Source organism: Drosophila ananassae, chromosome 2L (assembly GCF_017639315.1).
Source record: "Drosophila ananassae strain 14024-0371.13 chromosome 2L, ASM1763931v2, whole genome shotgun sequence".
In the NCBI taxonomy this organism is placed as follows: domain Eukaryota; kingdom Metazoa; phylum Arthropoda; class Insecta; order Diptera; family Drosophilidae; genus Drosophila; species Drosophila ananassae.
The window spans coordinates 837,595-862,211 of record NC_057927.1 but is presented as its reverse complement, the minus strand read 5'-3'; the positions used below and the strand labels follow the sequence as shown (position 1 = coordinate 862,211).

Genomic DNA, 24,617 nt, shown 5'->3' with positions numbered 1-24,617 from the left:
TTTATTTAATTTATAAATTATTTTTAAACCAGGAATCTGAGGACTCTTTGCTGCTGTATCTTCTTGGTTACTTTTGCGCTGTTTTTCCGCCGGGGCTTTTCCAGCTCCTGCTTATTTGCCGTCTTTTTTGCCGCCCCTTCTCCCCTCCCTCGTCATTTTCCAGTCAGCCCCGCCAGTTCTGGGCGCCGCGCGTGGCGATATAATTGAATGTCTCAGGTGTTTTGTCAGACATCGCTTAAGCCTTTGCCGGGGATTTTCTACTGATGTCCTTTGCCTTTAAAAAGTCCTTAAAGTGTTGCATGACCGCTAGGGGCTGGTTGGGTTGGGTGGGTGGCTGTCCGGGTTGTTTGTGTGACATTCAAATCCGCGTCGTTTCATTCCGCACCCTCTCGGCGTCCACCTGCCCGGCGCCTAATTAAAACATTCATCTTCATTTTCACCTTTTGCCTAATTAATTCACACAAAAATCAACTAAATTAATATGAAAACCAAGCCAAGAAGCTGACAGGCAGCTGACCACCCCATCCCGCCCAAGGACCTTCCACCCACCCACCATCCCCGATGTTATTGCCTTTGGTTCCTGATGTTGTGTTCTGCTTTTCGGACGCTAACGAGAATTAATGGTTTGCAGTGTGGCGACACAATTACGGCGACCAAATCTTAGGTAAGCAGCAAAATTGTCACCAGGACACAGCCCGCCGAAGCCCGCAAAAAGAGAGAACCCAAATAGCAGGAAGCACGGCTCCACATAATTGGCTTGTCGGGGGCGGACGGTGTCAAAAACTGCTCAATTTACGCGTCGTGAAATTAATTTATGCCCAATGCAATAACCTCGGCCACGTCAATAAAATACATTAGGGCCAGGGCCTGGGACTCGACTCAATTTCAGGGATTCCAAGGTTGGACCAGGGGAGGTTGGGTGCGATACAGACGGTTTCCTAATTGCGCTTTCCCAATTTGAAATTAAAATTTCTCCAAAAATACACAGTTCATTTCAATAAAATAATTGTTGCTATTCCGCATAGCTGGCCTAGTTGGCCTTCCTTCTTGACAGAATACTCCATCCAGGAAAGGGAATCTCACGGTTTTCATTCGTTTCTGTCAGTGTGCGGCTATCGGCCCTCGTAAGAAATGCGCCTTGCAAAAAATTTCCATAATTCAGCGATCTAAATGCAAGTGGCGCAATTGAAGCGTAATTAGAGCCTGCCAGTCAGTCACTGGGCTGAGGTCCTGGAACTGGCGCTAATTGGTTTCTGGTCAGCATCGCCAATTAAAAACGTGCTCACATTATGCTATATTGACTTCCCCCGACCCGACCCGACCCGGCCCGGCCCGGCGGTGCAGAATTCTTTTTCGAATGTCCTCAATACCCCAAGGACACCCGCTACCTGGGAACCGGGAGCGCCGGAGTCCTGCTCGGAGGGCGTGCCTTTTAGCAATAATAACGTCCTCCTGCTGGCCATAAAACAAATCATACAAGTTTATGGCCACCTTGCCTACATTGTCCACTACGAACTTTATCTTTTATATGCGGCATTATTGCCTCAGATTAGACACGGGATTTAGTACGATGTCCTTACATCCCCTCGCAGGTGGAGATGCACGCATATGTGCGTATCTACATGCGGAGGACTCCCTTTTTTCGATAGTCGGCAGAACGAATTAAATATGACCATTTGTATAATAGCCAGCCCAGTCCAGACTCCCGTCCGGCGCAATTATGGGGAAACGAGATACTATTTGTGGTTACCGGACCATTCGAATGCAAAATGCATGATGTTTGCCGTTTAATTTTCAGCCGGGTAAGTGCTCCGGCTTAACTCTGGATCAGCTGAATAGCAGCAGGATACGGCAGGACACCCTCGATGGGATGATATTGTTAGTTCGATGGGTAGGTAGGGATATTTTTTACCAAATATAGACTGGTATGGGAAGCTTTTCTTACTTTTAGGTTCTTCAAGCCACTCCATTCCACGGAGATTTTAATTTGATGAAGTTATTTGCACACTGAAATGCCATAAATAACAATTTTTAGGGAAACAAAAAAGCCAAAAAAGCTGGCAAGCACGAGGGCGAGGGCGAGGGCGGCCGGGAAAATGTAAATTAGAAGCCAACTGCGACTGTCTAGATAAGAATGTACTTACGAGCATACATATACACGTACATAGAGGGAGGGCCCGTGAAGAGACCGGAGTACTGGAGTACCGGGAGCACGGAGCCTGAGGAATGCGGTTCGTGGGGCACCAGTGTGCGGCATTTTATTTCGCATTAAGAGATTAAGATCAAAATTAAAATTTAAATTACCCCGCGACACGCTGTGCGCGTGTATCTGTATATTCGGGAGCGCTGACAACGTTTGCTTTGTTTCTCCGCTCCACTCCACTTCGCTCCGCCCAGCTGGTTGCCCTTTTCTGATTACCTTAAAGTGCTGCAGCGGCTCTGCCCGGGGATCCTGGGATCCTGGCCAAATCTCCTGCAAGTATGTAAAAATTCGGAGAGTGTAATTAATTTGTGTGAATAGCTGACAGGAGCAATGAGACTGGCTGCTGATTGACAGACAACTTAATTGGGTTTCTTGAAAATCTTTCGCCGAAACTGGCAATTAGCAAGATTGAACTTCATACTGCCTCAAGAACTGCCTCCTCCTAGTGCCGAGAATAGGAGCTTGCAACTACAGGTGCACTCGAAAAAAGTGCCTAGAATTATCAAATCCAAAAGTGAGGTATTTCGAGAGGTAGATCAAGGATACTCTTTTTTGCCCGAGTGCTGCTGTACCTTCCAATCGAGCTGTAACCGAAACTTCCCGCAGTGTCAGCCTCAGCTAGAGTCTGCTTCTGAGTCCTGTCCCACCTGGGCCCCTTCCGCATAGAGGCCTGCAAGCGACACAATGCGAAGTCCTTGCCACAAGCCCTAGAAAAATTTATGAGCACTCAAGTTGATTCAATTTAAAATTTTTCCCGCTGCCAGCCCCGAACCCTTTTCCGTTTTCCCTTTTCGAAAATGTGACGCTGACGTCTCATTTTTATAATTAGGCTAAGCCCGGCCCAAAGCCAAGTTGCCAACTGTGCCTGGTCTGGAGGGCTCCTCCGCACTCGCCCGTTTTTATTTTGTTTCGCCGGCTAATTGTGGGGCGGTCTGGCCGGGCCGTTGCCAGGGCTCTGACCATTTGGGCTCGGCTCAGCTCGAAAACAATGCAAAACTTTGGCTGTTGTTTGGCTCGGACATTTCGGGGAAATACACAAAAATTAGCAACTAAAATAACTAAAACAAGGAACGGCTCGGCACGGCACGGCAGATGAGGAACTGCAACTTGCAGCAGGCGAAAAGTTTTGCGAATTCGGAGTGGCATCAATTCTGACATTTACCTGCAGCGAGGTGGCAAGCCGAAAGTTGCCAGTTTGCGCTAACAGGGCACCTTTCTCTCTAAGCCGGCTTCCACTCATTTCGGCTGAAATTCTGATTTTAATTTTTGCCGTTTTTCGGAAAACTTTTGTTGATATCCCCAATCAAGGTGGTCTGCACTGCTTAACCCTCTAACACGAGGGCACTCTTCAAAATAGAATCATCTTGTGTTTGTTGAATCGAAGCCTCGGAGGGTTAACAGTAAAATTGCGAAAAAGACTTGGATTGCAACTTAGCTCCCGGGGCCTGGAATGTGTCAGGATGTATAAGTCTGTAAAAATTGCAGCCCGGCTTTGTTGCATCCCCGCCGCAGTTTTGTTGCTTGTGCTGGGAAAAGTTTTGGCGCAGCGAGTGCGGAAGTTGCAACAGAGACGAGGGGGCTGGCAAAGTGCAAATGCTCGTTGAATACGACCTGGGCATTAAAGATGCCATAACTGGGCGAGTGCGAGTGCGAGTGAGTGTTTGTGTGCGGAGCAGGATGTCAAAAGTTTGTTAAGTAAAACCTCATGTGCATCTAATTAAAAATATAAAAACTTTATTTTAAAGCCGCCGAAGAAACTTTGTCTCCTGCGGAAGTGGGTGTGCGAGTGTGGGTGCGTGTGGGTGTGCGGCAATAAAGCGAAGGGATTGTGGCCGCCTGTGTGCCCCTGTTTTGTGTTTAAAAGTTGCCTGGCATGTTTATCAGCCCCGGGATGTGTGTAGGGAGATTTTTCGCAAATGGGCTGCCAAATTGGCGTAACTTGCTGCGTGGAAGGTGACAGGCGGCTAGAGTTTCTGGAGAAAGCAAGAAGCAAATGAGAAGTTTCCAGAACCCGCATGCTTAATTAGTTTGCAGAAAGAATCACACAAGCCTGAATAGTATCCTGGATACCCATCCCACCTCCTCTGCAAATACCGAAAAAGGGCTGTTTCGAGCCAAATCATCCTCTGGCGACAAGTCAAGAGCTTAAAGGTTTGCTTCTGACAACCAAATGTGGCTCAGCAACGACAACAAGGCGGGGAGGATATTGGCCATAGAAGTCAAAGGAGTGCAGGAGCAGGAGCAGCATCAGGGGCAGGGGGCGGGGCAACTCATCAGCATCCCTGACCAGAGCAGACTCGTCCACAGATCCACTGACAGCCACAGCCGCAGAGTTAGTTTGAGTGACTGACTGTGCCTTCGACTTGCACATGCCATCTGAGCCCGAGCCAGAGCCAGAGCCAGAGCCCCAGTCCGAGCCCCGCACGAGCGGTTCGGATTTTGGTCCTTTTCCTGGTTGCCCATTTCGGTGGTTATCCTCGACGTCCAGATGTCATTAATGCAGCTGGAGGCTCCGAACCCGTCTTAACCCTTTTGTCCAGCCATGCTTTGCATTTCTGCTCTGCACTCGGTCGCATGTGTGCGGCGACTTTTCGACCGAAGCTGCCCCCAAATAGTCTCCCAGCCTGCGCCATCGACGGGAGCAAAAAATAACAAACGAGCACAACACGAGCTGAAAATAAGATTTTTGAGTCGTTTCGTTTTGCTGCGTTTATGTGTGTTTGGAATGGGGTGTGTGTGTGAGCACTTGTCCCGGTCTTGGTGACATCGTCTGGCTGACTCTGCGCCTCACTGGCTGATGTATTCATGAAATCGTGTGATTAATGGCTCGCACAACATTTGCACACACTGCTCCGCCTTCAGTTCCAGCTTTTGCTCCTGCTCCTGCTCGTGCCTTGTTGGTGGTCCTGGTGCTGCTTCCCATCCTGCTGCTGCCACTGCTTCTTGCATCCTTGCGCTCATCCTCGACAGGCGGCATATCTGTCTGCGTGCAGATAAACATGCCCGACCCATTCCCCTCTCCGAGACACTGGGAAAAGTCAAAACAAGTTCCACAGTCGGGATACAGATCGCTGTTGCCAGGATACTTCCCAAATTGCCACAAATTGTACTTTCTCCTAGAAGTTTTCCGCTGTGTACCTACATACATATGTATGTATGTCCTGGCCTGGCCTGGCTGCTGCCAATCTCCACCAGCAAGTGCTGCGCATGCAAAACGAGCAAAGGATGTGTGGACGGGGTCGAGGACAGAAAGGACACACGGACGAGCAGGACAGCAGCGACATTGGTCACAAAAATTTTCCGACTCTGCGCGCTCGTCTGCCATTTTATCAGAGCTGAGGCCCAGTCGCATGAGGCGTTGAAATTAACAAACATCCTGGCCGTATCCTGGCGTCCTGCCCCGAAACAAAAATGCGTCGTAATTAAACCGAATTTAATTGCTTTCGGCAGCTCACCCAGCTCCCTGCCCGGCTGGGAGCAGGGGACCCTGCCCTTATAACTATGCTATAATCTTTGACACTTTTATTGCGGCTCTAAAAGTTATTAACTTGATTTAATAAGCGTCTTGGACGGCAGCGGAAAGCGGCAAGCGGCTAGAGACAGGGCCTCCTGGAATGCCGTTTCAATGTTTACCATTTTACAATTTTATCTGAGGGCGAAAAGTTTGCCAAATGAATTTGATCGCCTTGGCATTCAGAACGTGGCTTTAATTAACTCATTTTTCATTGGCACTGCCAGCGGGGTGTCCTGTGGCAGGACTCGTGGGCGGGCGATGGCAGGGGCGAGGTAATCTTATCTGCTAGGTGGGCTAAGAAAAGCCAAGAAAGCACACCACAATCCGGAGCTGTAGCTCGCGGGCTTCCAGGCGGAGGCCATCACTCATCCGAGGCCCAAGCCTTTGTTGCTGGTTGTATCCCTTCCGATAAGCCAAGGAACTCCCTTCCCACTCTCCGCTTCCAACCTTCGGCCTTATCAGCGTGAACAAATTTGAATTAGGAATTTGAATTAGAAATTTTCACGCCGAATTATGCGGGGCTGCGTAGCTTGGCCTTTCTTTACTTTGGCTTCCTACGTAGGATGAACTCCCTCCGCCACATAGTACCAAATGAAACTAAATGGCTTTAAGCTGGACCCTCAAGTATCAGCCAACTATTCAAGAAGTCTTCAAAACAATTGAAAATAATTTGAGGGAAATCTTCCATAATACGTGCTGTGACAGACCGAGACAATGGCTTTGCGGGTGCCAGGACTCTCCCCAGTTGTTTCTTTTTTAATCAAGCCAAGTTTTTGCATGGCTGGCACTTAGGTGGGTCAAAGGTGAGTGCAGCTCTCGGACAGGACAGTCTCAAGGAAGCCAGAAGAAGAGCCAGACGAGGGCCAGCACGCCGCAGATGCAGACACTTTTTATGGGCTATAGAGAAACCTCAAAATTGCAGATTTAATTTTATTTTATTGCACTCCTCCTTGCTGCCAAAGGAAATTGTTTCTTTATGCTGCAGAGTACAGAGTCTGAGTTTAATCAAGAAAATATTTGGGGCTGCAAGACAACTATTTTTGTTGCACTCAGTTCGTTCTAGCGATTCTAGATGCTCGCCTGGTTCGAACGACAGCTCATTAATAAACATAAGCAACAAATTGCTCGACAAAATCAAAAACCAAAGCCATTTACAGCCCCACTGAGCATTCGGGTGTTCGGGTTGGAAAAAAAGAGCCAAAAACGGGGAGCTTGCTGGGATAATATTTGTAATCAAACGCAGCCAGAGTCATAATAATCAAGTCGTAAAAAACAAATCCATTTTCGCGCTTGAACAAACAGCCAAAACACAAACTCGAGTCGAGTCGAGTCGGGACTCAGGATTTTCCAGACAGGGGTCGTAAGATAAGCAGTAAAAACAATAATAGTAATGGCGGGAACATTTTTACACCTTCCACGGCACGACCACAAAGGGGATCCGGGGATCAAGGACAGCAGTTTGTCGGCCGTAAAAAAGGCGGAGGGAAGAATAGCTCACTGGCAGAGCCTTTGGCCGACGCCTTTACGATTACAACAGGACGACAACCTGTAAATTTTGCGCTTTATTTAACCGAGGCGCAGTGACAAATCTGTGCATGGTACTCTGGCCATTTAACGATCGTAAAATCACTCATCAAGCGCTGTAAATTATAATGTAATAGAAAAATAATAAGCGGTGCGATGGATGCATTGAAGATGTTATCATTGCAAAGTCCTGGCGGGAAACAGAGGGCAGGGCGGTCGTAAAACGAGTCCTTGTGCCTGGAAATCCCGGCGTTAGTTTTCACACCCAGAGCCAGAGAATAGAGCGGATGCAAAGCTCTGGCATCATTACACTTGAGTGTTTTACAACTTCCGTTCGGCAGGGCCATAAAGCGTAATCTTCATGTTTTTATTAGGAGGAGCGGAGCAGAGCGGCAGGTCCTTGTCAATGGGGCATTGAGGACATCAAATTGACAGCTCCTTGGAGTCGTAAAACTCAGCCACTGTCTGTCGGAGCGTACATATGTTGCGGGGCGATGACTGTCACCGGCTAAACAATTAAATCGAGGTTAGAATGGCGCATAAAAAGCGCATAAAAAGGACATAAACACACAGGACATCGGGATGACAATGACGATGTCGTCAACGCATCGTAAACATTTTAAGCCCCTGTTTATTTTCATTTGGAAGGGATAACATCCGCACTAGATGACCCGGCTCGTAAAACCCTGCTGATAAGACACTCGCCGGCGGCAATGATAATAAAATTATAATTTAGTCCTCACATGCCCCGGATGTGCCCCATGACTCGAGTGTGTCGGGCGCTGTAAAGTGCGCTAATCAGCATTTAAAATTAACTAAATGGCCGCCTCTTAAGTTTACTTGGGTCCTTGGGTCCTGGCTCATCCTAGATGGGCCATTATCAGACTTGAAGGAGATGCGTTTTTCATGTACCAGTTGGGGCATGTGGTCGTCCGAGATGCTGCCACTTCGTGAGTGGCAGCGAAGTGGCGTTTGATTGCTCAACTTTCAATTACGGATTAGCGCAGGGATAGACAGCGACTCTACCGCTCTGCTCTACATATCTTACAAGTATGTGAGAAACCCGCTAAGTACAGCTATTGAAATAGTAACCACTCCCCATCATCCCACCTGCGCTTTAATCATTATCATGCGGCGCTCTCCGGTTCTAATTGATGCCAGGCGAGGGCTCACTCATACACGATGGTAGAGCCCGTAAAGTGCGCCCCACAAAAGGGATGCTGCTTCCGCCATTTTCTATGATGAATTGCTACTTTTCCAGAGAGTAGATGCGCAGAGACAGCAGAAAAGAACGTAGAGTGGAGCTCGAGCTGGGGGATGAGCTGAAGTCGAGTCGAGAGCCAGGACCAGGACCAGGACCAGGTAGCGGGGTGGAAGCTCGCATAGATACACATTTATCCAGCTGTCGGCGGCGATGACAGCGGGCGGGTGAAAAAAGGAATGCAGGATGCCGCAAAGGACTCGCAATCGCACTCGTCATCTCGCCGTCCAGCTTCCAAGGCAGGTGAAAGCCCGCAACACTCGCCGAAAAAGGACACGAGAAGTGCACTTTGGACGCAGGACACCCACGCATCCAGGGTGCTTTTTGTCGCTTATTTATGTCTGGCAATCATAACAGAGCGAGAGGGCTGCCCTGTCCCAAGAGCGAGCGAGAGAGCAGGAGCGAGTGCAGGTTATGGCATTATATAACTCAGAACTCGGAACTCGGAGCCAGGAGTCAGGACTCGGGTCTCTTTCTGGCCAACGTCCTGCCTCTGATGTATTCCATACAAATTGCAGGTTTTAGTGTTTTTGTTTCTGGCCTCGAACTCGAGGGTGAACCGATGCTTCGGTGGGGCGGTGGGGTGGTGGGGTGGCCAGGAGGAGGAGGAGTCGGCCGACTGAGTGGTTTCGGTGGGTGGGCCAGTGGGCAGGCGCATCATCCATCAATGGCATTTGCGGCAAGGACAGCGCCGAATGCTCTCGGTGAGTGCTTTTGACGTTTTTGTGTCGCAGACACAGCAACTGCGCCGAAAGGATGTGTGGGGGCGGGCCAGGACTTGAGCAGCATCCCCTGTTTTCCTTTTTTCTGGCCGGAGTCTCCAGGCGAGTTTGTTTATTATTTTCTGCGAATCAGAGTCTCTTTAAATGTCTGAGTATGAGGCTTCAATTTTATGAATTTGAAATGTATCTAGAACTTGTCCTCTCCCCATCTCTCCCCCTGCTCCCTCCCCCCCACCGTCTAGTGCTATTTGTAAAATAATAACGTAAACTATGGCTGGCCTTGAACAATTTACTTTTATTTTATTTTTATTGCCCAGCCTCCGTGTGGCTTCAACATGTGGCTCCGCACCCGCACCCGCCCCCACTACGCCCGTCTGCATTGTGTTGCGCCTCGCTTTTGGCTTCATTAAATTTATGTTGCAATTTGCCCCGCCCCCCCATCTCCCGTCTCCCGCACACCCACCCAAAATGTCCTGGGCCTAGTTGCACGTGCCGCGCTGCCGTAAAACAGATCGTAAAACTTTATTACTTGCGGCTTTGTTTGTTACTCTTACTGTTCCTGTTCCTGCTACTCTCTCTGCTGGGAGTGTGTGTGTGTGCGCGATGCTTTCTCTTTCTCTGGCCACTCTCTCTCTCTCTCTCTGCTTGGCGCCGCCGTCGCCTGTCAGCTGTCAAATTGAATTTGTTTATATTGCTGGCCCAGCTCGCCGCTCCAACAGGTTTCACATCCACGCCCCCGCCCCCGCCCCGCCAGGACGAGGACCGGAAATCATTGCGTCATGCTGATATTTTGTATTTTAACGCCTGACACCCCACCCACCCCGGAAGGGCGGTGTTTGTGTGTAGGCTGCAAAGTCGATTTTTGTTGGTTTAGGTCAGTTTAGGTAGCCTGGCTCTGACAGCTCAAAGTCGAGGTCAACTTTTGTGTGCCCATCATCATCTGCTGTTCCTGTCCTGTCTGCACGAGGACGAGGTTGTGTCTGTGTGTGTGCGAGTGAGGGAGCGTTTATTTATGGGTCCGCGCTGGCCGGCGAGACGGCCGCGTCCTTGTCAGTTGCCAAAAACATAAAAAATCGATTTTATTATAGCCGTCAGGCTGGGCCATCTATATAGATTTTCTGTCACTGGCTGATACTGCCTTTGTCTGGGTGTCTCTGCACGGGTGTGTTTGGAGCGTGGCTGTGACGGGCTTAAAGTGCGGATCAGGACTTGGTTGGGAAATCGATTAAATTCTGTCAGCGGCCACCACGGCGTATGATTAATATGAAGTGGAGTATTTGGGAACTAGAGTGTGTGACTTCTAACAATTGAATGGGCTCTGAAACACACTACTATACATAGTACTGAATGAAGCCCTCAGGTCTTTATCACTTTCGCTTATTTATCGCGCGAACTTAAACCAAAACAAACCAAAAACAAGAAAGGAAAGCTAACTTCGGGCGGAGCCGAAGTTGATATACCCTTGCAGTTCCGTCGCAGTCCGCTAGGTGGCGCCACGCATCTTATATTATTAGATATATAGAAGATCGTATATAGTCGGCCGATCCTTATGAAATTTGGCAAATCAGATTATTTTGTCCAAAATAGAATCTGTACCAAGTCCCATCTTTCTAACTTAAAAAACACCAAAGTTATGCCAATTCCGATCGTTGTATGACAGCTATAGGATATAGTCGGCCGATCCTTATGAAATTTTGTACACAAGATATTTTGGTCAAATATAACATGTGTGGAAAGTCCCAACCCTCTAACTTAAAAAACACCAAAGTTATGGCATTTCCGATCAATCAGTTATATGGCAGCTATAGGATATAGTCGACCGATCCCGGCCGTTCCGACTTATATACTGCCTGCAAAGGAAAGAAGGGTGTGTGCAAAGTTTCAACTCGATAGCTTCAAAACTGAGAGACTAGTTTGCGTAGAAACGGACAGACGGACAGACGGACAGACGGACAGACGGACATGCTCATATCGACTCAGGAGGTGATCCTGATCAAGAATATATATACTTTATAGGGTCGGAGATGTCTCCTTCACTGCGTTGCACACTTTTGACCAAAATTATAATACCCTCTGCAAGGGTATAAAAACGCAAACCATTCAACAACAAACCAAAAATGAGTGACGCGCATAAAAAGCTTCAAAAAGCTCGCCCAAACTTAATTAATGTACAAGTTCTCTAATCAAAATCGAGAGATTATTCAGTCTTCAATATGTTGTCACCGCAGATGAACGCGAGTAGGCAGATCCCCCCTAAGATCCGCCAGCTGTATAGATGTTTGGCCACAAAGGTATGTTTTTTGGTATTGTTTTGTGAAGTGTGTTGTTCTCCTAACATCTGAGCGGTGCCACAGGCTTCTGTGGGTCTCGGGGAGGCCAGACCCTATGCCGACATTCCAGGTCCCACCAAATTTCAGCTGGCACGAGCTTTCCTGCCGGGCGGTAAGTGGGCGGTCCAAAGCTCTGCGTTCCACTCTCCACAAGAGACTCACTCTCCTGATCAGGTCGCTATAGGGGTCTGCCGGTGCACGAAATGTTCCTCGATCTGAACCGACAGTATGGCAGCATCTTCCGGATGCCCAGTATTGCCGGGGTGGACATGGTGCTCACCATGAACCCCCAGGACTACGAGATCATCTTCCGAAACGAGGGTCAGTTCCCCTACCGAAGAAGCTTCCAGGTGATGGACTACTTCAAAAGAGTGCACAGGCGGGATGTGTTCGAGGGCCACGATGGACTGACCTCGGGGTGAATCGGCTACTTATCCAACTGCGTTCTGCCTTGAAAATAATACTAACGACCTCCGCAGAAATGGCCCAGAGTGGGGAAAAATGAGAACTGCCGTGAATCCAATTCTGCTCCAGCCCCGGAACGCCAAGCTGTATATGAGCAACCTCCTTCAGGTCAGTGACGAATTTCTGGAGCGGTGAGTGGCCATAAGCGGTTGAAAAAGTAATCTTGTCCTCCAATGCCTTTCAGCATCCGTTCTGCCCGAGACCCGACCACCCAGGAGATGCCCGATGACTTCGTCGAGGACATTCGGAACTTGGTGATTGAATCTATATGCTCAGTAGCCCTGAACGCCCACCTCGGCTTGCTGCGAGAAAACAGGGACAACCAGGACATCGTCTCCCTGAAATGCGCCTTGAAGGATGTGGTGGAACTGGGCTTCCAGCTGGACATGATGCCGGCCCTTTGGAAGTACCTGCCTGTGCCAAGTTTCAAGAAACTAATGGCAGCCCTCGACACCATCACAGACTTCTGTTGCCACCACATCGAGCTGGCGCTTAGGAGGGTCGAGGACGACGCCAAGGCGGGAAGGCAGGCGGCACTTGGCTTGGAGACGAGTATACTGGAGAAGCTGGCCAAGTTTGATCGCCAGACCGCCGTCATCATTGCCATCGACCTGCTTTCTGCTGGGGCGGATCCGGTGGGTTGAGACTCTGCGCAGCACTGTGAACTTTGAACTCTATTTTTCCGGCAGACCCTAGTTTCCCTCGGAGGCACGCTGTTGAGTTTGGCCAAGAACCCCAGCAAGCAGGATCGATTGCTGGAGGAGATCCGGGGCATCCTGCCGGACAAGGACTCGCCCCTGACTATGGAGAACATGAAGAGCCTACCCTATCTGAGGGCCTGCATCAAGGAGGGCATCCGGCTGTACCCCATCGGACCTGGGACCCTTCGGCGCATGCCCCACGACGTGGTGCTAAGTGGCTACCGAGTGGTGGCGGGAACGGACGTGGGCATCGCCGCCAACTATCAGATGGCCAATATGGAGCAGTTCGTCCCGCAGGTGCGGGAATTCATCCCAGAGCGGTGGCTGCGGGACGAGACTAACTCGCACCTGGTGGGCGAAACAGCCACGCCCTTCATGTACCTGCCCTTCGGCTTCGGACCGCGCTCCTGCGCCGGCAAGCGCATCGTGGACATGATGATGGAGATAGCCATTGCCCGGCTCGTGAGGAACTTCCGGATCGGATTCGACTCCATCGAGAATGCCTTCAAGACCCAGTTCTTTGTCCAGCCGAATATTCCATTCAAGTTTAAATTTGTGGAGCGAGACGATTGATATTGTTAAACTTAAAAAATAAACTGCTTGTAAATTATTTATCAAAAGTCAATAAAAAACTTACTGCAACATTATTATTCTTTTCTTTTTAAAAAGTATTGTTATAAGTTCTTGAAACTTAATTATTTAAGTAATATTCTTTATTTTTTAAAAACTTTATTGTTTAAATATTGTTATATATGTTAAGATATTGTCCCAAATTCTGCCACAGACTTTCCCCAGTGAAGATACCGTTTCCGATCCCGGATAAAGACCATTGAGTGTCTCTAGCCGCGTACACATGTCCTGGCTGCTGGAGTGGCCTCTTGAGCTCACTACAGCAACATCCACTTGAGCCATCGTATCTTTACGGCTGTCCCCAAAATAACGATGGCATTTGCCGGCCATCTGAAGAGGTCCTGCTCCAATCCACTCGACAGAGAAATTAATGCGTGGCGCTTTAAGAGGGCGAGTCACATCGCCGAGGTGTGAAGGATTTTAGCAAACAAAGTCTCTGGCTTTGGTTCTCTGATCCTGTACTATTATGTGTTAATTTTTTGTTTTTTTTTTATATTTAAAACTGATTGCATCTCAACACATTTCATTTAATGTCGAGCGTTTAAATAATGCCTTAAAGTATGCAACTATTTCGTTCGAGACCTTCAAAAGACGCCACCTATGTTTGAAATTTTCATTGAATGATCTTCAAAATCATCAGATACGCATATATCACATATGTATTTTGTTAAAATTTCCAAAATTAGATCCAAACTTTGTGTTATTATTCAGCTTTAAGAAATATGGAGGCACAGCTATTGTACTGGCTTCCCCACAACCCCACTTCTCCATCCGATTCCCCCAACTTTGAATCCTCGTCCTCGTCCTGCGCTGTCCTCCGTTATCGGCTGTAGTTGGACAAACAAATGTGCCGACATAAATAATGCAAGAGTATTCATTTTGACATCGAATAGACAAAGTTGCATTGAATTTTCATGTTTGTTCTTCCGCAGCCGCTGTTGTTGGCTCCAGTTCCAGTTCTTTTATTTCTTTCAGATACTTGCGCCGGTCTTATCGGTCCCCTTTCGGCCTCTACCCCCATCCCGTCTTGTTCTCCCGGAGTGGAAGAGTGTCCTCCTCGTATGTCCTGGATTTTATGCTGCCAGACCCTAGTTGCCGGACTCACTCGTTTGGCCATCGTCTTGTGCATTATTAAAACTATTCTGATGGCGATTCCGAGGAAGGAGGTCCACTTGAAATGTCAATGCCGGTCCTAGAATGGCTTGCTCCTTGTGCCCCCATCCCCTGCCCCTCTCCCCGCGTCCCTGTTCGGTAGTGCATAAAGTTTTATCGTTCCCAGGGAGGCGGTCGAGCTCCCCCTCCCGTCTCGTTACGTTTCCTTTCCAAGGACTCGGAGTGAATGCATTTGCAATTGCATAAATGAACAGCAAGGAGCAGCAGGAGCTGCTACAGACAAAACGAATGGAATTCATTATTGGCCAGGAGATGTCCTGGAATCGGAGTCAGAGTCGGAGTCGGAACGAGGGCGTGGGCGTGGCCGAGGTGCTGGCCTTTAAATTGAAAATGCATGTCAAGCCATCGGCTGCGCACACAAATCACAGTTTCAGCGCGCATTTCGCAATTTTCGATGCTCGAATTTCAGAGGCGGGGCTGGCAGGAGGCGCATTTACACTTTATGACATGGCACCACCCCCTGGACGCACTCTGCCCCGCCTGCTGCCGCCTGACCCCCGGCTTGCCCATGAAGTGAGCAATTAGACAATGTTCCAGCCTTCTCCACCTCCGGCCCGGTTTCGGCCAGTTGCAGCACATCTTGGCAATTGGAATTTCGGCTTTCGCATTGAACTTTGACTTGCCATCGGCATGTGGAGCGCACTCGTAAAAAATGCTTTAAAATTCTTTAAAAATATAATACTTATGGTATACCTAATGTCAGTAAACTATATCCTTCTACGGGAGAAGTCCTTCAACAAATATACCCCCTTGATAGACCACTTTATTTCTCTCTCTGTTGAATATCTACTGGTGGCACCCGCTCCTTCGCCAGGCACATCTTGTGACATGACATGATGTCCTGCCTGCCGGCCTGTCCATTGCCTGAGCTGCCAATTTGCAACAGCACGGGCGTGGCAAACGGACCACGTCTAATGATGGCACGGCATACATACAACCTGACTACCCCGAGTGCCCCAGACTGAGCCCAAGAACAGGCACAGGCACACGCCCACGCCCTCGCCAGGTCCTTGGTACTTGCTACTGTGTCTGCTCCTGGTCCTGGTCCTTGGCAAGTGTCATGTCACACAACGCACTCGGGCCGGCTTGTCAATTTCGCAGCTGGGCGTGTCCTGGCGGCCGGAGGAGCATGACTTGAGCCCTGGTGGCAGGCATTAGCATGTTCCGACTTTAAAAAAAGTATCAGCATTGCAGTGCAGGACAATCGCCCGCCCCCGCCTCCACCTCCGCCCACTCGCCGTCCCAGTTTCCACCCCCCGAGCCGGCGACCCCGCCCTGACAGGCGTCCATGATTAATGGTTGTCAATGGCATTCTGCTCTCGCATCGGATCGGATCGGCCCGGTTTAGCTTTCTGTGGAAAGTAATTTTGTTATTTTAAGAAAAGCCCTCGCCGGCTCTGAGGATTCTGTTTTGCAGGAAATTGATTTCACCCCGCGCTCGCTCCGCGTTCTTTCCGCTTTTCTTTTTTCCTCCAGACCGCTGCCACAGGAATTCCCCAACAAGTCGCAATTTCGCAACCTTTTGCACCCCGCCAGGAAACTCCGCGACAAAAAAAAGAAAAGAAAAATAAACGAATTCAAAATCCTGGGGCTAGATGGTGTTAATGGCAATTGGAAATTCGCGTGGGGTGTGGAAAAATTTAATTTATTATTTCGAAAAGCAAAGCATGCCTAATCGAATTGTATTCCTAAATATGCGTTGCATGGGAAATTGAAAAATTGAGTCCCCAATTGGGTGGATTTCCTCCTGGAAGGAGCAGATAACGCCGCCAGAAATTTGAATTGTATGGTTTGGGAGGGAGGTTATCGGATTTGTTGACATTAATGATGCAGTGGCGATGAATAGCACTTGCGGAAAAATTAATTGAGTAGAAATAGAGCTTCTGAATAATGAAACTATTGGGGAATCAGTAGCGAAGTATGTCCCTTTAAGCTTGGGCCCTTAAAGAGCCCGCAGATCCTGGCGGCTGCTGTGTCTGGTATGGGAGCGGTGTGTATATATTTTTATTAATTTTCCAAATGAATTCCTGACAACGACAAAAAGGCACTGCCAACGACAACAACAGTTGCGACGGCAGCAGACAGAAGCGAGTTATCCTGACCGCCAAAGGATAACAACAAAAAATGAGGGCAGCCATTGTCGGCCAGTAGCAGCCCGCTTCAGTGTCCTGCCAGCGATGCCCCTTTGTCCTGATGCTCCTTTTTTCGGCAACTGTTGGCGACATTATTACGTTACTTACTTTACGCCATAAATGTTGTTACGTCATGGCAGGCATCCTTACACCCAGCCACCCATCTACCCATTCAGCAACCCACCCACCCACATGTGTGCTAAAAAAAGGCAAAACAATGGGTCCTGCCGAGGGAAGGATGCCATGGCTGCCATCATTGTTATGTGAATGTGACGACTTTTTGACTTCCGCTACGCTGATGTGTTTCCGTTTCCTGTTTTATGCACAACTTTTGTCCGCCCGCCGCTCCTTCTGCTCCTCCTTGGGCCGTCGGCCGTCCGTGTTTCTTGATTTTTTCAAAAATGTTTGTCGCTGATGAAATGTAGCCAAGGATAACTGCCTGACGATTTTACGCCGCGTTGATTCGCAGGACCCTCTCTCCCCCTCGATGTGTGTCTGCATCCTCAATTTCCCTTTTATGTTATTTTAATTTTATGTTATTGTTATGACACAATGAAAATAAAATTGAATTGACACTGATGTCCTGGCTTTCCTCTCCGGCTCCGGCTCCGGGGGGCAGAGCGTGCGGGCGGACTGAGTCTGAGTCCCCGAAAAAATGTCTGTGCGCCAGTTGCCAGTGACGTTTTTATTGCCCGGACACGGGAGTAGTCCAAGACAGGATCAGGCAGGATATTCAAATGGCCCATAAGTGCGGTTGAAGCGCTTCACTCGCTCGACTTAATCCCGATTCCGAATCCGATTCGAATCCCAGAATCCCACGAAAACTTGCCATTTTTGACGCTGCCAGCTGCCATCGTGACCCCTGACCCACCCCCCACGAGTTGCGACCTCCCCCGATTCGCTGACAATATTATTTGTCGCGCAGGTTCAAAACAATATCATAAAGTAATTTATATGCCTGGCAGCAGGACGAAGGACGCAGGATGGCCGATTGGGGGCGGACTGCCGACGGCCGATGATATATGGGCGAAATGGCTTTTTAATGACAACGACGACAACAGCAGCTTGTACAAATTACACGCCAGCACACAGGAGTTACACATCGAGAGTGCAGGGATCCTGATTGACCAGGTCCTGGTCCGGGATAATGTTGTTGCTGTTGGTGGCGTTAATGTGGACTGTCTTTGGGCTGCAGCCGGCTGATAAATAGGTCACACGTACGATGATTGGATGTTGTGACGCGACTTCATCAAAAGTTCTTCCACTAATGGCACAAGGATAAGATGCCCATAAGGATATTCCATTACCCTGAAATCACGCCCCTTTTGAAGCTTGAGGATCTTTGTGCTTATCCTCGTTTGAAGCAGGACGAGTTATAACCTATTTCTAATTAGGGAATCGTTCAAACTTTTCTTTTAAAAATTCATTTGGGCATGTCACTTTGTTAAGAACATGTATGGCGAACAAAGCCGCCCGAGGACAGGCCCTGGTTTTTTCTCTGCTGGAGAAGCGAGAAGCCAGGATCCAGAGGATTCGGGCTCTGGTCTGGTTTTCGGGCTGAGTCTGCTTCTGGCCAGAAATATCCCAGGCCGGCCTGGCTGGATGGCTGTTGTGTTGGCTTTGCGAAGATAAGAGAATTGTCCTGTCAACCGGAATGATATATGCGCCAGCGCATTCAAATTGGGCTAACAGACGAACCAGCAACCGGCGCGGACTGGCCGTGCGATTGAGGATTTTCCCAGTCCCAGTCCCAAACCCAGTCTCGGCTCAGTACCAGGACCAGACCCAGGCCCATTTCCATTTCCATCCGCGCTTCATCTCCATCCTGCGAGCCTTTCCATCTGCAGGATGTGTTTTTCTCGCACATCAGCGTGCGTTTCCTATGGAATGCTGACGATAGCTGCCGCCCCCCTCGGCCCCCCGACTTCTTCGGGAGTGTCCTTTTTTCTTTCTCTTATTTTCAGCGCTTTTTTCCCTTTTTTGAGAGCGGGTTTGTCGAGTTGAAAAATTGGTGTGAAAATTCAAAAGGAGCGCGAGTGTGTGAGTTATGTGGCAGCGGCAGTGTGTGTGCGAGGGGTGTTGCGAAATTACTTCGTGTGTAAAATTATGCGAATTGCGTATCTGGGGAGGGAAGTTCTGGGGGCAAGCCCCGGAAAGGGGAAAAGAACAGAAAAAGGTGAAAGCAAATATTCATGCACGTACATAGTCGGGCGGGAAAGTGGGTGGCAGTGGGGCTGAGATGCGGGCTCTGGCATCTCACTTTTATTGCATTTCAACACTTGAGTATGCGCGCATGCAGAATTTCTCATAATAAATGTAATAAATAAAAATGTAACCTGAAATGTGACAGTTTTCGTTTGAATGAGGTGAGTGGAATATAAAATCTCGCTCCTTCTTGTAAGAGTAAGAAATGAAATGGGAATAAGCAGGTGAACTGAAGTGCCTGGCACCCACACGATATTAACTGAGGACTCGAAATTAACTGAATTACTGACAGCCGGAGTGGATTCTGCTGTTTCTGGGTTTTGGAAACGAGTTGAGTGATGTCATCATTGGAGATAAGCTCTCGGGAAGCACCCTCGATGGGTTTCGATTTGAGTGATGTCAGCCTCTGGCTGTTCATTTTCTTAAATTTGCTCAATTATCGTCCATGGCTCAGGGATCTTGCTCGTCCTGCTTCCGAATTTGTCAAACTCCACAGTAAATACTACGCAAACCACATGCTATTTGATACATCTGTGGAGTGATGGGAAGATGGGCCCAACAACGAATTTTCAATGCCTTCAATAAGGAAACATTAGTTTGTATAAGATATATTGGAAGGAAAAGGGACATTCTTACGATAATAAGATCACCTCAGCTTTATAGATGTGTGATAGTTAATAGGTACGTTTTAGAATCTAAATTTCAGATACCTGGACAAGTTGTATATTTATTTCTACAACAGAGTTAGGGTATTTAAAGCCTCTGCGATGACTCCATTTTCATGCCAAATCAGCACAAAATTTTCAACGCCGCAAAGAGCAGCGTCATCAGTTACGAGTGAACTACAACACGCCAACAGGACGAGTATCGAGGGCCAAGAGGCACCAGGACAATGAAATAATTGACGCCATTGATGCCAGGGCCAAGCTCGAACTCAAACACCAAGCCCCGAAAGCCAGAAATCTGAAATCTGAAACTGAAGCTATGGGGAGGCGGGATGGGCCGGGTCAGGGTGGGGCATACAACATTCTTTGGGAATTGAGCTCATTATGGCATCGACAGCGGCATCAGCAGCATCACGAATGCCGTGCCAGGACCACGCCTCCATTAGTGTAAAAAGCCATGCCCCCGGCCAGGTCCACGCCCACTCCGCCGGCCCCTAGCACGCCCAGGACAAGAGTCAACTGTGTGGTCAAAATTGGGATTCTAATGGAGGAGGGCGAGAGATGTGGGTGGTGCTGGAGAGACGGCTGGCTAACGATTTCAAATTGCGTCAAAGATGAGATACTGTACCGCAGGGGAACAAAGGATTCGAAGGATGGATCTGTATACTAGTCTATCATGTTCAGGCTTTAGCTTTTTTCTGATATTAAAGTGGGTCTAAAATTATTACTATTAAGATATTTAAGACTAGTTCTAAAATATATTTGGTTATCGAAAAGGGTCTCCCTTTATAAAGGCTACCTTTCAGTGCATTTGTTGAGTGCGTATCCTTGTTCTCGGGACTTGTTCCCTTGCTTTCCATTTGGGCCGACAACGAGCGCCAAAAGTGTTCTTGCTTAGCCGGGAGATTGATGCTCGTAGCGGGAAGCAAGTGCCATGATGACTGCCAGGCTTCCACTAGGTCCTGCTCTATCGAGCGTTGCGAGGATAACCCATTGGCGCCCGAGCAACCCTCTGCGTCCTCCCACCCCCGGAAAGGCACTGAGGCTGCTCTTTGGGGCGTTCAGGCTGAATAAATGGGTGTAAAGGGCAAACAAAATGATTAATTGCCCTGAGCTTTGATCGCCTGCATGCACAGCAGCAAAGCAATAGCCGAGCAACATCAGCAGGAGTCGGGATGGGGCAGGATGTGCCCAACAAAGGGTGCAGAGGATGTACATAGTTGTGTACTAGGAAGATGGGGCGTAGAGTTTGGGCCGAGGGCTCGGTCTCCGGCGTTGTAACAGAACGACTTTGCTTCCGTTTGAATAAACAAACACGGAAATGTAACCCTTGCGACAGGACTACGCAGGGAGCGCCATGGGCAGGGGCAGGGGCAGGGACAGAAAGGTCCTAAACTAATGCTAGCCAAATGACCAGAGGCTAGTTCGGAACTCCTCCTACTCGCCAGTCCACTTCTCCAAAAATATTCGCTCTATTTTATTTTACTTGGGAATCTATATCCTTATCAGATTTTTTGGCCATCGCAAGAGCATATAATTCGAATATGATTTCAAACATTCAACCTCCCATTTCTCGCTGTGCAATCCTTGGCCAAGTATCACTCAACAACAAAGCGCATCGCAGCGCGCTTTATCCTTCGAAATCCTCTAATGAGAAGGGTTGAAAATTTGCTGCGGTCGCCGCAGATTTTGCTTCTGCTTTCGCAATAGTATCCTGGCGCTGCCTCGCCGGCTGATAACGGGGCCGGCCAACAGCGCTGGTCAGCAGAGGCCGGATAAAAGGATAATGCGGGTTCGGCCGCGCTCTCGTCCTGCCACGGCCCCACTTCGCCTGCGTGTGTGTGTGTGTGTGTAATGTAGCATGGAGGAGGGACTCTGGTCTCCGGGGTCGACCGGGGAGAGTATTTGTTTTAAAATTACATAAAAATGGCTGTGCAAAAAACGGGAAACTGAAGCGCAAAAGGACTCCTTGCCGGGAGTATGAAAAACACATTTTAGTGCCATAATTTCGCAGGACATCGTAAACTACTTAGACCTAGGCCTAGCCAGGGAAATTTAATGAAAAACGTTCGCCCGGCCCATAAACATTAAGAATTTTTGCCCAGGATAATGGTGGAGAAGGTAGAAGGGTGGGGGACTGTGGGGCTGGGGGGCTGGAGACAAGCAGGGGCGTGGCTGGTTGTGAGCCGACGATAAGCAGACAAATCGCTGAGAAAAATACGCAATTTAAATGCATAACACACACAGGACATGCCTAATGCCAATAATAGAAAAGGAAATCCCGTCACAAATCCTTCGAGCGTTCCCTGGGCATGCGAAAAAAATTATGTGGCCTACGTTATGGCGCACACACACACACTGGAACAGATACACAGCCACATGCGGAGAGACGTTTGGAAAATATAGAAAGTAATCTTGCGAGGCAAAAAGAACGTGGCCAACCACCTTTGGCGACATTTTGTTGCAGATTAAGTTCTATTCGCACATGGTTGGCTTGAAATACGATACACGCACATGAAGGCGGCCGAAGGAGCAGAGGTGTGTGTGTAAGTGTGCGCCTCAAAATAATTGGGACATCCTGCGAGCATATAAAGTGGATATAAAATACCGGGCGAAACCCTAAGGCACAAACATCGCACCGGCTCCCTGGCATTTTTATGCGTTCGAATGTCGTCGTGCCTCATCCGCTCTGCCACCCCATCTCGGAAACTCCCTCCAAGACCTAGCCGAGGAAAACCCCTATGCCACGCCTGTCGGTTTCCCGGGGAATTATAACAATTTTCATGCTACTTTTCTCTTTTTTATTTGTTGTCGCGCCGAGCTTATGATTTCTGAAATATGACATATGAAGCGGGCGGGCGGACGGAGGGTTCTGGGGCTCGGCGAGGCGGTTCAAGCTGCAGATTTTCCCAAAAATGTATTAATAAATTCCCGTGTCTCTTATTGGAAATGTCCAAACTTTAGCTATAACTCAGGTTTTCTGTTAAGAAATAAAACACAGAGTTGAGAATGGTTACTGTTGAAGTTCAATGTTATTTTGTTAAGGGATTGTTATTAGATTGTTTTACTTTAAATGCCCGAGGAGTACTACTAGTTGTGACCAACCAAGAGAGCCTGTTTCCGCGGGATTTATCATTTGCCATTGTTGTGGCATCAACATTTTGTGGCCTTTGGTCAGCGGCAGCCACACAATCGGTTATATCGGCAATCGAGCAATCCGGCCAGGCCGGCAAGGTAAATATAATGCAATAGATGGAATTTTTATCAAATGTAAAAGCGACAGACGCGGCCGGTGGATTGCAGGTGGAGGAGCAGGGCGAATCCCGGATCCAGAAATCGAATCCCAGATTGGCGGACTGGCAGGCCAGAAGCCATTTGTCAAACGCGGGGGCTATATCGGGAGAGCCGCCCATACGTACGTACATATAGATGGAAGTGTTGGGAAAAGGATGTGGCAGGAGGTGGAAAATGCGCGACGCTGAGCCGCAGATAAAACCGTTTCGGAAAAGCACAAAACAAACATCAAACGGGCAAACAAAAAGGACGACAACACGGACAAAAACAAAACATGAATATAAAATGCGACACAGGCCCACAAACACGGAGAACAAAAGGATGCGTGGCCATATTTTTCACGCATCGCTCACAGGAGAGGAAGAGCGGCTGGAGAGCCCGGACGGGCTTTGTGGGACGGAGAGGACACACATCCTTGCGCCATAATGGGATTATGGCCGATTAATGCATTGACATGTAACGATTTTCGATTGAATTTATCGTTTTTCGGCGGCTCGAGCCATTTTATTCATTTACGCCCACACGTACATGAGTTCTGCAATGATATTTGCACGCACGTATACAAACACTTCCCCTTGCCCTCGTCCTGGGCCCGTGTCCTGTGCCCCCTCGTCCTCCGGCCGCCCTCGTGTGTGTGGTTGTCGCTGCGGGTGTTAGAAAACAAAAGCGGCTCTGTTCCATAGAACAACAGACCTACAACAGGGTACAATATGCAAAACAAAACCATTATCAAATGGTCTCTGTAGTTCTCTTTTTGTTTAAATAAGTGTAGGCCTTTATGGGTTTACGGGTCTTTCCTGGTCAGTTGAAAAGTCTTAAAAGGATATCCCTGCGTTGGTCTTTAAATTAAAACTATAAACTTGGCTAACTCTTACTTTGATATTTGATTGATCTATGAGAAGTGTGTACAAGGAGACCGATCTTTTCTTCATATCCGTCTAAAGGGTATCTGTTCTTCAATCTAGTTCTCACTTTCAGCGGCTGTTGTTACTGCTATTGCTACTGCTACTGAAACTGCTATTGCTGTTTTTGTTTTGCGCCTGCTGGGATGCAGGGCTGCTGGGCTGCCAGGGCTGCCAAGTGCATTGTTGTTCGCGCTTTTTAGACAATTAAAACTAACAATGCCAGGATGCTGCCGGCCAGAAGACAAAAGACTCGCAGGAGGACTGCCAGGAGAGCAGGACACCAGTGCCAGTGCCGCCTGTGATTAACACATGTAAAGCGCGGCAGTTGGCGGAGCCGGCGGGGGTCCAGGGGGAAGGATGTGCCAGCACATGGGACTGTGTCCGGGCTTGACTTTATCAATTGAGCATCATAAGCCGGTGGTGGTGGTGGTGGTAGAAAAGTCGCTGTCGTTAAATCCTCGGCGGTGGTGGTTCCCGGTGGTCCGTTCTGGTTCTCCAATCCTCGGGGCTGCTTCATTTTCGCTGCAACTGTCGCCAGTGGCGTCGATTAAGTCGTAATTAGATTTAAGGATATGGCACCAGTGCCCCTGCAAGATGATGAATTTCTCCGCAGGCCCCTGCTGTTGTTACTGGTACACTGGAAAAGAAGGACTTTTCCAGTGTAAGCTACAGGATTTTGTCATAAATTGAATCAGATTTATTGGAAAGACTCCTGGTAGGATGGCTTCACTGAACTCTGTCAAGTTGTAATGTTAAATACTGATAGTTTCTACTTCTTAGCGGCCTTAAACTTTTCAGAGAACATTAATAAGTCCAGCTAAACATTTTTCTCAGTGCAGTCATGTTGCTGTTTGGCATTTCGCACCCCAAGGGGCGTTGGGAGTGGAACTGGG

The 24,617-nt window shown here is 48.6% G+C and overlaps 1 protein-coding gene across 2 annotated transcripts; it reads left to right on the top strand.

Annotated features, from left to right (window-relative positions):
• The first annotated feature begins 11,421 nt into the window (after positions 1-11,421).
• Positions 11,422-13,367, top strand: LOC6500252 (probable cytochrome P450 12e1, mitochondrial). Of its 2 annotated transcripts, XM_001952900.4 has the most exons (6): positions 11,422-11,515; positions 11,579-11,666; positions 11,729-11,972; positions 12,034-12,150; positions 12,204-12,654; positions 12,709-13,367. In XM_001952900.4, exons 1-6 carry the CDS (start codon positions 11,438-11,440, stop codon positions 13,291-13,293), a joined length of 1,563 nt encoding a protein of 520 aa, XP_001952935.1. In that variant the 5' UTR covers positions 11,422-11,437; the 3' UTR covers positions 13,294-13,367. The 2 variants fall into 2 exon arrangements, with proteins under 2 accessions (XP_001952935.1, XP_014766455.1); XM_014910969.3 differs by lacking the exons at positions 11,422-11,515; positions 11,579-11,666; positions 11,729-11,972 and having other exon boundaries at positions 12,034-12,127.
• The last annotated feature ends 11,250 nt before the right edge of the window (positions 13,368-24,617 follow it).

Bases quoted from the DNA above. Each gene is read 5' to 3' on its own strand.
- LOC6500252 (XM_001952900.4), top strand. From the start codon at position 11,438: ATGTTGTCACCGCAGATGAACGCGAGTAGGCAGATCCCCCCTAAGATC. The intron at 11,516-11,578 runs GTATGTTTTTTG...GCGGTGCCACAG, and splicing joins ATAGATGTTTGGCCACAAAG to GCTTCTGTGGGTCTCGGGGA. The intron at 11,973-12,033 runs GTGAATCGGCTA...CGACCTCCGCAG, and splicing joins CACGATGGACTGACCTCGGG to AAATGGCCCAGAGTGGGGAA.